Here is a 17,635-nt window from a genome sequence, read left to right as displayed (position 1 = left end):
ATGACATAAAACTGTACTTTATTTGTGTGCAAAATAATAAACAAATTTGCACCCCAAACATGGTTTGTCCGGGTTAACTTTTACTCCTTTTTTTGGCTTGCTCTCCTTAATGGCTCAGAGAATTGTTTGCATAATATTATAGCCAAAAGTATAGACCAAACACTTTATTTCAATAAATGTCTTGCTATGACTATGCCATATCAGATGTGATATACGGGTCTATTTTTTAAACATAAATTCTCACTTAAATTAACCTTAAAATTCTTATTTATGATCACTGTATTGCTGCAGATATCATAGATATCTGCTGCTTTGTATCTGTCTTCGTTTTATTGAGCAGTCCACATAACAGTGTATGGGGAGTGCTCAGTAACGCTATTTACCAATTAACGAAATTAAGTTTTCAATCATGTTAATGTACGTCAGCTGAAGCTGGCTTGCATTAACATAACTGAAAACTTTCACTGAAGACAGCTCTGCTTCGAAGAGCAGAGCTGCTCAGCGCATGTGTGGAGGGATCATGTGATCCCTCCCTGTTACATGAATACAATTTATTCACTGCACTATTCTAGGTTTCTCTGTGCACATGCCCGAGCTTTTCGATCGACGCATGCGCACAGGGATTCAATCAAGCTGGAAAACACATTGCAAATAGGACCGCAAGAGAAGAAGTGTAAAGCTGTTCCTGTGTTGATTTTTTATTAAATATGAGAGATCTTTCAATTCTCATCTATGTGATGAGGATTGAAAAGTATCTTTCATAGTATGCGGTGCTACTTAAATAAAGGCCATAATGAGTGTCCTATATGGATATTTAAGTAGACTCTTTCATAACAATAAAAACAAACTTTTTAAGTGATATATATATTTAATTAATTACATTTACCTAATAACTAATACAATATTAATGAAGTGTGCTCTATGTGCAGTGCAAAACACTTTCAATTTGGACTTGTGAAATGCCCTGTGCACATCTAGGTGTATGTCTACTCTCTGCTCTTGGGAGAGGCTTCCGCAAACTAAAAGCACACCAAGATATATGAAGAGGCAGAAAAATATGAAATGTAACTATACCACACATTTCATTTAATAAAATGCTTTCTGTAGTTTTTCTGCTAAAATACTGCTCAGTATAGTTTAATTTAATGCGTACATTATTTCGTGACACTTTTGTGTGTTGTAAGATTTTTTTACATTGGGCAAAAGTGCATTTAAACATGAGCTTCTCCACTGCAGTGCTAGTAAATGTTGCAAGATACATCCTATTAAAATTAAGACACAAGACCCAGAGCTAAAAACTGGCTTCAAAATTAAGTCCCTCGCAGAGTGGAAAAGGCAAGCACCCCTCTGCACAGAAATCGATGATGCAAAAAATGTGACCTCTCCACCCCTCTTTCTTATTTCTAAAATCTCACTCTGCAAATGAAAATTCATTTTTGCATTGTATTGTAAACTAGAACCACTGGTATGCCGACTCTATACTTGGCAATGAATGTGTTTACTCCGCCCAACTCCTTCCACTGTATAACTTCGGCTCCACTGCAAATGCTTGTACAAATAAAGGTGCATGGCAACTCCAAATAGAGATTTGCACATCGTAAATGAGACCCAATATATGCAAATTAGTTATTATTATTTTACCCTGTCACAAAACACTAAGCAACAATTTCACATTATGAAGAACACAGGGGTTAATTTAACTCTTTACTTGGTCTAATCAAAATTAGCAATATAATGAAGGCATCAGCTGCAATTAGTGAGCATCATTGTTGATTTTTTTTCTATTTAAATAGGGAGGAAGTGACTACCAATTGCCATTAAATGAGATAAATCTATCGATGGCACAACTTTTTATAGAACTATGTAGCAAAACAATACTTTTATTTATTTCATAAACTAATTTCACAATCTGCTACAAAAAAAACCATACTGCACATTTAACAGAGAGGATAAAAAAAGATGACAAAAGGGAATCTGCAGAGAAAAGGTATTCTTAGGCCCATTCTGTGAGGCTCTTCTACAGATGCTATTATTTGTGTGGTGAAGCAATATGAAATGCAGCTAGTGTCCACAGGATGGCATATAAAAGTGAATATTTGATTGAAAAATAAATTTGTTTGGCATAACCGTCCTGTACAAATTCTGCTTTTTGTGCTTATATTCTGATATTGGTATTAGAGTGCGTGCCTTTGTATGTACCCTCTTATCGTAACAGATATATGGCTAGAGAGGTATGCTATTTTTTTGTAATGTAAACCACCGTGAAATAGCTGTAGGCTTATGCTTGGTTTATTTTATATAGGCCATGGGAATCATCTTCAACCAGCTTTGCTGATTGTTTACTCAGCAGGAGACAAAACCAGGCAACCCACTAGGGGTTAAAATGGCGCACACTTGAGATCATTCAAGGAGAATACTAGATGTAGCTAAAAAGGTAATCAATAAGGCAGAAATTCTTAGTAAATGGCTTCCACAACTGCTGCAAACCCGTGGTGGATCGCTGTCAACCACCAATAGTAGTCAAAGACACAGAAAAACAAACAATGAGGGTTGCGCTGTAGGGACGGCACACAATACAATGGGTATTATCGTGGATGATTGTTTAAGGTATAGAGAGAGGCACTGAACAAAAAAGATATAAATAGAAAAGCTTTATAATGCTTTAACTTCGAAGAAATGACATATAATCTAAAACATGGCATAAAGAAATCAATAATATAAATGCGTGTATCACATATATAACACCGTAAAATATAAACCAATGGTAGAATTGGCTAAAGACAACCGCGGCTGTATAGTAAAATAAACTAAAATGCGCTACTTGTGTGGAGTGTGGCCATCACTCATGAACTCAGTCCCGAGTATAACTCCGATCCAAAATTAGCACGTTAATTGCTGCAAACTCAATTCATCACAGACGTGACAATGGATAATATCCAGCAAAGAAAAATCCTCCTACAATAGTAAATATCTTTTTTGTTCAGTGCCTCTCTCTATACCTTAAACAATCATCCACGATAATACCCATTGTATTTTGTGCCGTCCCTGCAGCGCAACCCTCATTGTTTGTTACTCAGCAGGAGACTGCAACACCTTTTAATTGACACATCATCCATAGGAGTGGATGAAAGCTGTCCAACATACAGTATAGTAAAATAGACTACATCCTGCACAGAAATTTAGAAATGCAAGCATACACAATGTGAAGGAATAAACAATCAAACGGTGTGTATAATAGCATTAGGTCTAAGAAATTGTAAGCTACTGTATAACTTGAAGGTACATAAAATACTCCCTCTCCATAGCCTTAGTTAGTGAACAAATGCCATTTGATGTTTTTGTTCCAAGGCTATTACACAACATCAAAATGTTTTCTTAGCAGTGCAGTTAACTGTAGGTGTCACTCTTCAGACAGGGATCCTTTTGCTTTATCCAGTTTGTCCAGTATGTCACTGTAGAGACCAGCCATCTGAGTAGAGAAAAAGTTTTATATTATATCTATGAAACTGTAAGTTCACTTTTTTGTTATTTGACATTGAAGGTCATTTACGAGCTACAAATTCTGTGGAACCACAATTTAATATGCACATAAGTGTGCTTACTTGACCACCAAAAATATTACAAGGTGCACATCATAGCATGGACTTTAAAATACACTTTTATAAGATATATGGGGCTGATTTAGAGAGAGGGACATATGCCTGTTTGCACAGTGTATCTTTATGTTTTTTCTCACTGTGCAATGCTCATAAAGTGAACACACGCAACTGTGGCTGTTTAGACTTTTGACTTTTTGGCACTTACCACTCCTTATGCCTGAAGAGGCGTGACAGGGGAGGGAACAAGTGTTCTAACGCACACAATGTACAGTAAAGACGTGATCAAGCAATTGTGTACAGATTCATAGTCACAGATATGGATGATTTTATTTGCTGGTGGTCAAAGGCAGGTGTAAATAGCGGATGATGATGATGATAAACTAGAGAACTGATTGTAAATAGAAGTCTTTTTATCAGCTTCAGAGGTGAATTTACAATCAACAATTAGAAGCGGCTGGCTTGTGTTGGCATCTGTCAGCATCATTAATGTGTCTTTACACCTGCCCTCTAGCAGGGGCAAAAGATATGGCTCCTGATAGGAATATAGGTATATGTGTCTATGTGCTGGTTTGCCTGAGTGCATTTAGCATGAATACGCCCTTACTATACACAGCCTACATTAGACCGCTCGTTTTCTTCCCCTTTAAACCTCTCAAGATGCAAGGAGGTGCAAATGTCAGATGCGTGCAAGTCTGCATGCGTGCATACACGTATACATTTTCATCATTTTACGTTAAAAAATAAGCGTGCATCCAACTCAGCATGAGGCCCTATGTCTTTTAGTAATTAGCCCTCAGGTCCAAAATACAACACACTGTTAGAGCATAGAATGTCAACACATGTTGCAAAGTAAAATTGGCTACACATGTTATATTCTTGATATGATCAGAGTGCAATTTGGCCAAAAACATAGGTTGTTAATTTGGACTAGGTTTGGCCTTTCGCCAGCACTGTCTTTGAAAGCCACAGTCAAGAGATGAGTGTCATGTAGGAACATGATCTGTTCATCACTGATATGACGTTTGAAAATGTCAGTCATTCTGAACACCATCATGTCAGGGATAAGCCCCTCTAGCTACTGCCTGATTAGATATCTTATCATATATTTCCAACTGTCATACAATATATCATCTCTATTTTATCAGGAAACCGCTCCTGAACCCCTTTATCAGTCACAAACCGCCCTCTGCGCACTTGTGACTTGGAAGCTTACTGTAAAGGAACACACAGGATTCCAGCCTAAACCTCAAATTCACCTCTCTATCAGGCTACAGATTTCGCTGGTCCCTCTCCCATACGCCCGCTTCAATCCTCTCAATAACTGCCACCAGCTACATATAAGGCCCGTAGCAAACCTATGACTTAATCACCCAATTGCGCACACTCTGTGCTCTGGTAGCTAAACACAGGTTTTTTTAAGCAAAATCAAATGGGACGTTCTTCACAAGGACGTGTTAATGCTAATAGGGGGGCAGGGATGTCCACTGGATGTCATTATAGTTTTCTCACAAATATTCCCAAAGTTTTGACCTGTGGGTAATTTTTCACAGATATATCCCAGAGACATAACTCCCCCTTCAATTAACCGGTCATAATATCCCACACATATAAATACCAAACATGATGGAATTATGACAATGTGACATACCTTTTCCAAAGATATGTGATTATATGTGATATTCTCCCAGGACCTACCTTCCCACCGTGCTCATGTTAAATAAGTGCTTCTCTGCTTTCGTGAGCATCATTTATATTGCAACTTGGAAAAATACCTCTTCAATCAATCCTAGTTACCCTTTCTGGGATACATTGTGTCTGGGTCTGACCTCCAAATGGACCCAGTTAAAGTGAAGGCCATCCTTGACTGGCCCCAGCCAGCAGGGTTAAAAGCTACTCAGCGCTTTATTGGCTTCACAAATTACTACTGCCAATTCATCCAGGGATTTTCCACCCTTATTACTTCCCTTAACCGTAAGGGAGAGCAAGTCAAATCCTGGGCAGTTCTCGCTTTTAGAGCTATCAAGGAAGCTTTCTCCATGGTCCCTATCTTGAGAAAGTCTGATCAACATATGCCTTTCTTTTTGGAGGTTGACGCCTCTTCAGTGGGTGTAGGGGCTGTTCTGTCCCAGAAAAAAATCTTCTGGTACCTACAGACCATGTGGATTTTTCTCGAAGAAATTTTCTTCCATTGAATCTAACTATGGTAATGGAGACAAAGGCCTCCTAGCTATCAAACTTACCTTGGAAGAATGGCGCCACATGCTGGAGGGAGCTCAATTTCCGGTCACTGTGCATACTGACCATAAAACCTCAGCTATTTACAATCCACTCAATGTCTAAATTCGCGTTGGTCTCTATTCTTCAGCAAATTACAGCTTATCCTGACCTTTCAGCCAGGTTCCAAGTATTTTAGGGCTGGTGCTTTCTCACGATCCTTCAATTCCTCTTATTCCAAGACATCTATTACCTCCAAACCCATTTTTGGGATGATTTTGTCCTTGGCTCAATCTTCTATCAAATGCCCTCCTGTCGGACTTTCCTTCGTTGATGCCCATTTGCGCAGCAAGTTTTTGAAATGGGCACACAATTCCAAAATCGCAGGACATGCTGGTGTTATGAAGACAATGGCACTCCTTTCTCATTTCTACTGGTGGCCCTCTTTGATTTCTGATGTACGAAAGTTTATCCGTACCTACGAAGTCTGTGCTCGACAAAAATCTCCCAGACACTCTCCTGCCGGACTCCTGCTTCCACTTCTCATTCCAGAACATCTATGGTCCAGCATGAGTATGGACTTTATTACAGACCTCCCTAGCAGTCATGGTAACACTTGCATATGGGTTGTTATTGACCGATTCTCCAAATTCGCCCACTTTGTTCCTCTCAAGGGACTACCATCTGCTTCCGAATTGGCATCCTTATTCATCCTTCATATTTTTCATCTGCATGGTTTCCCTCGGGAGATCATCTCCGCCCGTGGGGTACAGTTTGTTTTCAGTTTTTGGAAAGTCTTTTGCAAACATCTAGGGATTATTTTAAAGTTTTCCTCAGGATACCATCCACAGACGAATGGCCAAACCGAGCGGGTCAACCAGGATTTGGAATCTTATATTCAATGTTTTTGTTCCGAACAACAAGTGGAGTGAGTTTCTTCCTTGGGCAGAATTCTCTCATAATAATCAGCTGTATGAATCTATGGGCATGTCACCTTTTTTTACTTTATTCGGGAGACCTCCGATTTTGCCCACCTTTTCAGACTTAACTGACTCTGGTACTGGCAGCTCAAGATTTGGTCCACAATTTTTCTGTAATCTGGTCTCAGGTGCGAACCAAGTTGCAACAGACACTGGATCGCTATAAGCACTTCGCGGATCGCCACCGGAGAAACATTCCTGTACTCCACATTGGGGCTAAGGTGTGGCTTTCTCCTCGGAATCTTAAACCCAAAGTGCTGTCCATGAAATTTGCACCTCGCTACATCGGATCCTTTCCCATTATTCAAGTGTTGAATGCCGTCACCTATAAAATCCAGTTACCCCTTCTCTCCGGGTGCATAACTCTTTTCATATTTCTCTTCTTAAACCCCTCGTTATTAATGAATTAAGAATAAATAAATCTTCTCCTCCCGTCAAGACAACTTCAGATGAAGAGTTTGAAATTGAACGGATTTTGAAGTTGCGTACTCTCAGAGGCAAGTCACAATTCTTGGCCCATTGGAAGGGCTATGGCCCTGAAGAGTGATCCTGGGTCAACAGAGATGACCTCCATGTTCCTCATCTTCTGGCCCGTTTTTTGAAAAAAAACAGTCAATCACGAGAGTAAGGGGGGACGTTGGTACTGTTAGGTGCTGTCTCCGCACTGTCTATAGGGCCTGGCCTCCTTGACATACCGAATCCTATTGCCTAGCAACAGGATGCACTTCCGCATCTCGGCTGACGCTGCATGCGCATGCATAGGGGACCCGCGTCCCGTTGCCAGGCAACGGGACACTTCTCTCTGCTATATGTCAGGTGCTTCTGACCTCTGGACTCTCACTCCTCCAATCAGGGGCTACCTAATCACATATAAAGCTCCTCCTTACTCCATTCTGGTGCCAGATTATTGGTTCACCAGCTCCAGCATTCCTTTAACCAGTTCCCTGTTCCTGCTATAGTTGTATTGGTTCTGACTCCTGGCTTGTTCCTGACTATTCTCTCGTCCTGCAATTTGGTTCTACTTGGACATTTGGATTCTGACTCCTGAGTCTTTGACCTTTCCTCTGGACCTTCCCTGTGTACCGCATATACGTACAGTGTATCGTTTGGTATCCGACCAGGACTGCACCACCATTCCTGTTCCCTATCCACTGCACTGGTGACTAACTTGGAGAACCGCAACCTGCACACCTCATGTAGCTAAGTTCATAGCTCCTTGCGGGGGTCCCTGGTGAATATAGGGGGTGCGTTAGACTCCACACCTCCCTGTTTAGTTGCATCAATATCAGTCACTGGCCCCCTTAGAGTCATTAGCGTGACACTCCGCATACCATTTTTATGTAAAGGTGAAAGCATCTTTTTCTATAACGGTTACTCGTGCATTCTCTCATACATACCTTGCTCTCGTAGCTGCTCTTCAAAGATCCCAAATAGCTGAGCAGACGCATGGCCAACGCACACCAGTGCTCTACATCTGTGTATTTTTTCAGACTGTACTGGAAAATCCCTGTGTTCCACGCTCGAGTCATCAGCCATAGGATCTCCACTTCTGGATAATTATCCTAAACACAAAACATACTCTTGTGACTTTTGCTAACTATATAATAACGATAATAGAGACAGGAGTGAGAAGTGAGTTTACAAACTTCATAGTAGTTCATGATCAATGTATATCATCATTCAAGAACAGGCAGTTTGATACACCTCTTATATATGTGCCAATGTCAAAAGATTTTGAAAACCTTCTTTGTTGCTGATGCTGAAGACCAACTTTTGCAAACCAGCTAACTTAAAATTCATACAGTATATTATATATATTGGGCAGCATGGTGGCTTAGTGGTTAGCACTGGGGTCATGAGTTTGATTCCTGACCATGGCCTTATCTGTGTGGAATTTGTATGTTCTCCCCGTATTTGCATGGGTTTCCTCTGGGTATTCCGGTTTCCTCCCACACTCCAAAAACATACTAGTAGGTTAATTGGCAGCTACCAAATCAACCCTAGTCTGTGTGGGTGTGTATGTTAGAAAATTTAGACTGTAAACTCCAATGGGGCAGGGACTGATGTGAGTGAGTTCTCTGTGCAGTGCTGCGGAATTAGTGGCGCTATATAAATAAATGATCATGGTGTTGATATATTATACAAACATTATTACAAGGAGGGAATAATCAAAATACTCTGATTATAAGTAATGCTTTTAAAATACCACAAAACTTGAAATACAAGTTTCCAAACACATAAGAGCTACTTTTAACAATTATTGAAAAGTTCCCATACCTTAAAAGAACTTGAGATGTTTGGCATTATATATTTGCTGTGCAGCTGAGTGCAATTTATTGTCTCTGTCATACAGGGTGGGCCAATACAGCGAAAGCTTATGGAAAACACCACCCATCTCACAGTTCTGCATCCTGAAGCAGCATAAAAGGCTCATTTGGCAATAACACTTACACAGCCGGAGTGCTCCACAAGGTTCACAGAGCTGCTACCAGCCCCTTGGCTCATAGTAGCTCTATTTTTTTCTACTTCATTAGAAATCTATCAGTGGAGTTTAGTGCAGAATGGAAAGTTGAACACTATTAGACTGGTAGCACTCCATTTCCTGTCCTGCACTAAGGTGTGTGTCACGAATGCCCAGCCTGTCCCAGATACAGCAATCTGAACAGCTGGCCGTGATTGGCATCACCTTAGTCACTTAGCAATGAATACACCTTTTCTGCCACAACAAAGAATTTATTATGGCGTCCTTACGTTCACCAAAACCACATACACATGTAGCATGAGCTTCCCTGGACTTCGTGAGTGCACAAAAAATCACAGAGAATACGCTAGATAAAATTTATTTAATCTGAAAAATGTTTCCAAGGCTTAGTTAAAAAAATGAATAACGAGACATACCATATGCTGCACAAATAAGTTTCAGAAAATATAATAGGAAATAAAACCAGAGTCACTATGTCACGGTTGGCTCGGCAAAACTATGAATCCCCGGACTCTGCAGAATATGACTAAGCTCTCTTGTGGAGTCTAACTGGTGTGTGGTTTTCACCAGGAAACCCTGCAAGGGAGTATGGGCTTAGCGGCACCTATTCTGCAGGTCACGGCCCCTTGAGAGAGTATACAGCAGAGAGGTGAGGAGGAGCCAGAAGGAGATAGGAGACTCACTGTAACAGTGGTGTATCAATGCTGGAGTAGAGCAGGCTGGTACCTCAGAGGTAACTCTGGATGGCTGCAGAAGAGTCACGGAACAGCGGTAGCTCTGAGAGGCAGCAGAGGGAGAGAACCAACACGATACAGGTAACTCAGGTAGTGGTAGAGGAGACATTGGAACATCAGTGGTTCAATGCTGGATGAAAGCAGGCTGATACCACACCACGCAGGCCACACAGGAAGACAGGAGCCAGATCCTAGAGCTATAGGAATTGAGCTTGAAGAACAGGCAATAGGCAGGTGAACACGGGAGGTTTAAATAGTGCTCCACGATCCTGCGGCCATTGAAGGAAAAGAGGAGGTTTTCAAAGGATTCTGACTTCAAACTGCGATTCTGCACATGTGCAGACCAGACTGCAAGATGGTGCCTGCTAAGAGAGTGATGCCAGAATATGCCGACATCCCCGCCTGTGAGGAGAAGGTAAAGGCACAGGTGCCTGCAAGCGGGAATGGAGTGTGACAGTACCCCCCCTTTTAAAAGTGACCACTGGACGCTTAGATGAATTATTGTGTGGAAACTGGGCATGGAATCTTCGGATCAATGCTGGAGCATGGATATCAGATGCATTGACCCAAGAGCGCTCTTCAGGGCCGAAGCCTTTCCAGTCCACCAGATACTTAATGGTTTCACTTGTAACGATTAAGTATCTGGAATCCAGAATTTGGGTGATCTCAAACACCTTCTGGTGAGAAAATTTGGGAACTGTGGAGGCAAGTACTGGAGCAGAGAACCTGTTAGTGGTCAAGGATTTGAGAAGTGAAATGTGGAAGGAGTTGGCAATATGAAGAGAAGCGGGAAGATGCAGTTTGTAGGAGACGGGGTTAATAACTCCTAGGATCTTATAGGGTCCGATGAACCGATGACCAAACTTCATGGATGGAACCTTGAGGCGAATATTACGGGTGGACAACCACAACTTGTCTCCTACCTTGAGTGCCGGTACAGCTCATCGCCTCTTATCCACAAAGGTTTTATAATGAGAGGAAGTCTTTTTGAGATAGGCAACCACTTTGGTCCAAATAGTGGAGAAGTCACGTAGGGTCTCCTCTACAGCAGGAACATGGGTAGGCGGAGGTTAGAGAATTTGGGGAGCAACAGATAAAGCCCATTTACAATGTAGAAAGGAGTAGGGGAAGTGGACTCATGGAAGAGGTTGTTATGCACAAATTCGGCCCACGGCAGAAGATCAGCCCAATTGTCTTGAGAGGCTGAAGAGAGTCTCTGATTAACGTCTCTAGGTCCCGATTCACCCTCTCCGTGTGGCCATTGGACTGTGGGTAATAAGCAGAGGAAAAGTTGAGTTGGATGTTAAGGGCCTTGCACAGCGCACGCCAAAATTTAGAGGTGAACTGAACCCCTCTGTCGGATACAACCTCCTGAGGAAAACCGTGCAGTCAGAAGACTTCTTTAATGAAATGCTGGGCAAGGACCGAGGAGGAAGGCAGGCCTGCCAGAGGAATAAAATGAGCCATCTTGGAGAAGCGATCCACGACGACCCAGATTGCATCAAATCCTCTGCTGGGCCGGAGGTCAGTAACAAAGTCCATGCTGACGTGAGTCCAGGGATTGGAAGGTACCGGGAGTGGTAGCAGTGAACCCATGGGGACCGAACAAGAACACTTATGCTGGGCACATACATTACAGGCGGCAACAAAGTCCTTGATATCTGACTCTTACTGGTGTAGGCCACCAGTAAGAGCAGGATACAAGCTCGCAGGTCTTACAGAACCCAGAGTGAATTTGGAAGTGTGAAACCAACTGAACAGCTTCTTCCAAAGAGAGGCGGGTACGAAAGTTCTCCTGGGGGGAGGAGAGCTTGATGTGGATAAGCCCAGCAGGTACTTTGGATCCAAGATAGGTGTACTGGAGGATTGGTCGGAATCCAAGTCTGAGTTGAAGGCTTTTTTATTTAAGTGTCCCGGTTTAAAGGTCACGTGGAGGTTAAAACGAGAAAAGAACAGATACCACGGAGCCTGGTGTGGATTAAGGCATTGGGCTGACTGCAGATATAAGAGGTTTTTGTGATCGGTGAATATAGTGACCACATGCTGAGTCGCTTCCAGGAGATAGCGCCATTCAGGGAAAGCCAACTTTATAGCCAACAATTCTCTGTCTCCGATAGTGTAATTTCGATCAGCGGGTAGGAATTTGCAGGAGAAGAAGGCACAAGGAAGAAGCCTGCTAGAGGAAGACTTCTGGAAGAGTACCGCTCCTTCTCCTATAGCGCAGGCATTCACTTCTAGAAAGAAGGCCTGGCAGAGATTGGGTTGTCTGAGGATAGGAGCAGAGGAAAAGGCTTGCTTCAGAAATGAGAAGGCTCTAACGCTTCTACCTGCCAGACCTTGGTATTGGCCCCTTTCTTAGTAAGGGCTGTGATGGGAGCGCCTATAGTAGAGTAGTTCCGGATATTTTGTCTATAGTAGTTTGAAAAATCCAAGAAGCGTTGAACAGTCTTGAGAGTAGTGGGTCGCGGCCAATCCAGGATAGCTCGGACCTTCTCAGGATCCATCTGGAGGCCAGATCCAGAAATGATATAGCCCAGGAAGGGTATGGAGGTTGCTTCAAAGGAACCTTTTTCGAGCTTGCAATAAAGTCGATTCCTCCGGAGCCTAGAAAAAAACCTCTGTGACATGTCTGTGATGCGAGTTGATATCTTGAGAGAAAATGAGGATGTCATCAAGATATACCACCACCACCACATAGCAGTAGAGAAGGTCTGGAAAGATTTCATTAATGAAGCTTTAGAACACCGCAGGGGTATTACTGAATCCAAAGGGCATGACAAGATACGCGTAAAGCCTGTCACTGTGCTAAATGTGGTTTTCCATTCATCTCCGGAGCGTATGCGGGTGAGGTTGTAGGCTCCCCGTAGGTCTAGCTTGGAAAAGACCTTGGCCCTCTTGATGCGGTCAAACAACTCGGTAATAAGAGGTTTGCGATATCGGTTTTTGATCACAACTGCATTCAGTCCCCGATAATCGATACAGGGACGGAGGGATCCATCTTTTTTCTTTACAAAAAAGAACCCAGCTCCGGTTGGGAAAACAGAAGGCTTGATGAAACCCCTATGAAGGTTCTCCTTGACATATTCAGACATGGCCAATGTCTCCGGCTGGGAGAGGGGATATCCTCTGAAAGGATTCTTGCCTGAAAGTAATTCTATAGGGCAATCCTAAGGCCTATGAGGAGGCAGAAGTTCAGCATGGACCTTGTCGAACACATCAGAGAAGGCCTGATATTGAGGTGGAAGGCCCACAGAGAGAGACACTGTGGAGGTGGATAGGGACCACACAGGATTGACTCGAGTTAAGCAGTTGGACAGACAATGGGACCCCCAGGCCAGGACCTCAGAGGAATTTCAGTCCAATTTGGGAGAACGCAAACGAAGCCAGGGAAGGCCCAGGATGATGGGTTTAGTGGACTGAGGTATCACGAAGAACGAGAATCCTTCGGAGTGGAGGACCCCAATGCGGAGAGTGAGTGGCTTAGTCTGGTAGCAAACTACTCCTCCAGGTGGCCGAGACCCATCGATGACGTTGATAATGACTTGCGTCTCCAACGGCAAAGTAGGAAGGGACCATTGTGATACAAGTGACAAGGAAATGAAGTTCCCAGCAGCACCCGAGACTACCAAGGCTTGTGAGAAACCTTTTGAAGACTCCCATCGCACGGAAACAGTAAGGAAGCAAGTGGAAGATGGGTTGTGTCACTCACCGGACCGTGAGTGCCTCTACGCTGGTGCGTGGCTCCCTAGCCTTCCTGCCGGCACCTATCTTGAACCGCGGCCGTCCGCCATCCTGATGGACTGTGCATGCGCAGCACCCAAGAACTCTTGTGACTGTTGCTTTTAATCTAATTGGTTGATCAGGCAACTCTCCCTATTTAAGGCACCTGTGCTCATTACCTCATTGTCTGATCTTGAGTCTCATTCCCTGTGAGTCTCTGAAGGTGTCTCCTGTGTTCTACTAGTGTCTTCAGTTTCCTGCTGATTCCTGTTCTACTCATCGCTGCTCTCCATACCCGCTACTGTCTCCTGTGTACTACTAGTGTCTTCAGTTCCTGTGGATTCCCTGTGCTACTCATCACTGGTTTCCATACCTGCTACAGTCTCCTGTTTTCTGCCTGTGTCCTCAGCTGGACTCTGATTACCGGATCTACTCACCTGTGGTTCCTACACTCGTCTCTGCCGTTCAGCGTCTCTGCAGTCCCTGCATCTTCCTGTGGACAGACTGTTCTACTGAATAGCGGTATGCCTATCTGTTATTGACTTTCTAAGTTTACTCTGTATATCCGCTAGGACAAGTTTCCACTCTCAGCAGCGGTATCCATACCCGCTATAGACTGTTATTGTTACGCTGCATATCTGTTTGGAATTAACCGTACTACTCAGTCGTTATATGCATAATTGTGATTGACTATCCTTTATTGGCCTGCATATCTGTGCTGAGCAAGTCTCTACCAAGCAGCGCCACATACCGTTATAGACTTTGCTGGATATGCTGCATATCTATTGGGATCAAGATCCTCTGTGCTCTCAGTGTCTGCATCCTATTATCCTTTGTATGCCTCCACTCATCGACACCTGTACACATCCTCACCTATTAAGCAGTGGTACAACTTGCTGTACGCAGACCACTGACTTCCCCGCTACCTACCTGCACCTGGACAAGTCTTCTCACCATAAGCAGTGGTACAACTTGCTGTACGCAGACCACTGACTTCCCCGCTACCTACCTGCACCTGGACTAGTCTTCTCACCATAGCAGTGGTACAACTTGCTGTACGCAGACCACTGACTTCCCTACTACCTCCCCGCATCTACTCACGTCCATCCTGATCTCCGTGTTCAAATCTGCCTTTCCACAATATCAGCTAGTCGCTGACTCATTGACCAAGATTGCTGCAAGTCACTGACTTTCCTATTCTTTATTGGCATTCTCTCTCCATCTGCTGTGATATATGTTCCGCTAGTCACCCTGCTACCAGAGGACCATTGTGTTAACTTCACTACTCTGGTAAGCCCAGTCATCTGGTGTATTCCTGGGCAAGACTCCTAGTGCCCGTGACAGTAAGATCAGTCAATGACAGACCCAGGATCGGAACCAACAGCTAAAGAGATGCTGCAGTATCTGGTTACCCGAATTGAACAACAAGATGTTCGCCAACAACAGTTGTTGCAATATTGTCAGGCTTTAGCCTCCCAAGGAACCCCTCTGCAAAATGTAGCAGCTACCGTTGATCTTCCAGTATCTCCATCTCCTTCCCCAGTGCCATCCCAGGTGTCCATTGCTTCCACGCTACACCTGCCGACTCCTTCTAAATATGATGGAGACCCCAAAACTTGTAGGGGCTTTCTTAACCAATGCTCCGTTCATTTTGAACTTCAACCTCATAACTTCTCTACTCATCGTTCCAAAGTGGCCTACCTCATCTCTTTGTTTTCCGGACAGGCTCTCGCATGGGCCTCCCCTCTGTGGGAAAGAAATGACCCTTTATTGCAAGATAGTGCCATGTTTATTTCTATGTAACATAGTAACATAGTTGATGAGGTTGAAAAAAGACACCAGTCCATCAAGTTCAACCTATTTTGGATCTCCTGCGATCCTGCACTTATATTTGAAATTAATCCAGAGTAGGCAACCGCCCATCTGTTTCAATTTTAAAAATCCCCCCAGACTCAATATTGCAATCCAATTTTTACCCTATATCCACTACTATCCTTTATTTTAAATTAACGGTCGTATCCCTGGATACACCTTTCCGCTTAAAATTTGTCTAACCCTTTCTTAAACATATCTATTGAATCTGCCATCAAAACCTTCCCTGGCAATGAATTCCATATCTTGACTGCCCTTACTGTAAAGAACCCCTTCCTTTGCTGGTTGTGAAATTTCCTCTCCTCTAACCTTAGGGGATGACCACGTGTCCTGTGTATGGTCCTTGGGGTAAAAAGTTCCCATGAAAGCTCTCTGTATTGACCCCTAATGTATTTGTACATAGTAATCATATCTCCCCTTAGACGCCTCTTTTCTAAAGTAAACATGCCTAAACTGGCTAACCTTTCCTCATAACCTAATGACTCCATACCCTTTATCAATTTTGTCGCCCTTCTCTGAACCCTTTCTAGTTCCAAATTATCTTTTTTATAGAGTGGTGCCCAGAACTGTACTGCATATTCAAGATGAGGTCTTACCAACGATTTATACAGTGGCAAAATTACACTGTCTTCCCTTGCATCTATGCCCCTTTTTATGCATGCCAATACTTTGTTTGCCCTTGCAGCTGCTGCTTGACATTGAGCACTATTGCTAAGTCTACTGTCTACGAGCACTCCCAAATCCTTTTCCATTATAGATTCTCCCAAATTAATTCCATTTAATTTATAGATTGCGTTCTTGCTTTTGATCCCTGAATGCATAACCTTACATTTATCTGTGTTAAACCTCATATTCCATTTAGCCGCCCAATCCTCCAGTTTATTTAAGTCCCTCTGTAGAGAAGCTACATCTTGCTCTGATTTTATTACCTTACAGAGTTTAGTGTCATCTGCAAAAATAGAAACTTTACTCTCTAAACCATCACCAAGGTCATTAATAAATATATTAAAAAGGAGTGGTCCCAGCATGGAACCTTGAGGTACTCCACTTAAGACCCTTGACCAATTAGAAAATGTTCCATTTATCACAACTCTCTGTTCCCTATTCTCTAACCAGTTTTCGATCCAAGTACAAATTTTGATTTCTAGACCCAGTTCCCTTATTTTGTAAACCAACCTCTTGTGTGGCCCTGTATCAAAGGCCTTTGCAAAATCTAAGTAGACCACATCTACTGTCCTGCCCTGGTCTAAGTTCCCACTAACTTCCTCGTAGAAACTAATTAGATTAGTTTGACATGACCTATCCCTCACAAATCCATGTTGATTCCCACAAATAATTTTATTGCGTACCAAGTAATCCTGAATACTGTCCCTTAAAATACCTTCCAGTAGTTTCCCCACTATTGATGTCAGGCTTACAGGTCTATAATTCTCTGGTTGTGATCTCGTCCCCTTTTTAAACAACGGCACCACATCTGCTATTCGCCAATCCCTTGGTACTGAGCCTGATGAGATTGAATCTCTGAAAATTAAGAATAGCGGTCTAGCTATTTCCGAGTTTAACTCCATAAGGACCCTTGGGTGTATGCCATCTGGACCTGGAGCTTTATTTATCTTAATATTCTTCAGTCGCCTTTGGACTTCTTCCTCTGACAACCAAGTATTAATTAATGGCATGGTTTCATTTCCATTTTTATGTATTATTCCTGCCATTTGTTCCTCTCTGGTAAATACTGAAGAAAAGAACGTGTTTAATATCTCTGCTTTTTCCTTAGTATCATTTATCAATTCACCCATCTCACTTCTTAGGGGTCCTATATTATCTTTTTTAATCCTTTTGCCATTTATATACTTAAAAAACTTTTTGGGGTTTGTCTTACTTTCTTTTGCAACGTGCCTTTCATTTTCTAATTTAGCCAATCTAATTTCCTTTTTGCATGTTTTATTACATTCCTTGTACCTATGGAAGGACTCCTCTGACCCTTCAGACTTAAACAATTTAAATGCACGCTTCTTCCTTTGCATTTCTTCCCTT

The 17,635-nt window shown here is 42.7% G+C and overlaps 1 protein-coding gene across 1 annotated transcript in view; it reads right to left on the bottom strand.

Moving 5' to 3' along the window:
- Positions 1 to 1,508: 1,508 nt before the first annotated feature.
- The window catches only part of TEX11 (testis expressed 11), a 391,710-nt gene continuing 375,583 nt past the window's right edge, over positions 1,509 to 17,635 (bottom strand). Inside the window, exons 29-30 of the mRNA XM_075184491.1 lie at positions 8,191 to 8,355; positions 1,509 to 3,469 (exon numbers count right to left, since the gene is read on the bottom strand). Coding sequence (XP_075040592.1) covers positions 3,401 to 3,469; positions 8,191 to 8,355 — 234 coding nt within the window. The 3' untranslated portion in view covers positions 1,509 to 3,400. The remainder of the gene's footprint in view (positions 3,470 to 8,190; positions 8,356 to 17,635) is intronic.

The sequence above is a fragment of the Mixophyes fleayi genome, chromosome 9, assembly GCF_038048845.1.
Source record: "Mixophyes fleayi isolate aMixFle1 chromosome 9, aMixFle1.hap1, whole genome shotgun sequence".
NCBI classification, from domain to species: Eukaryota; Metazoa; Chordata; class Amphibia; order Anura; family Limnodynastidae; genus Mixophyes; species Mixophyes fleayi.
The sequence above is the reverse complement of the archived record's forward strand: the minus strand, read 5'-3'. Positions and strand labels throughout refer to the sequence as shown.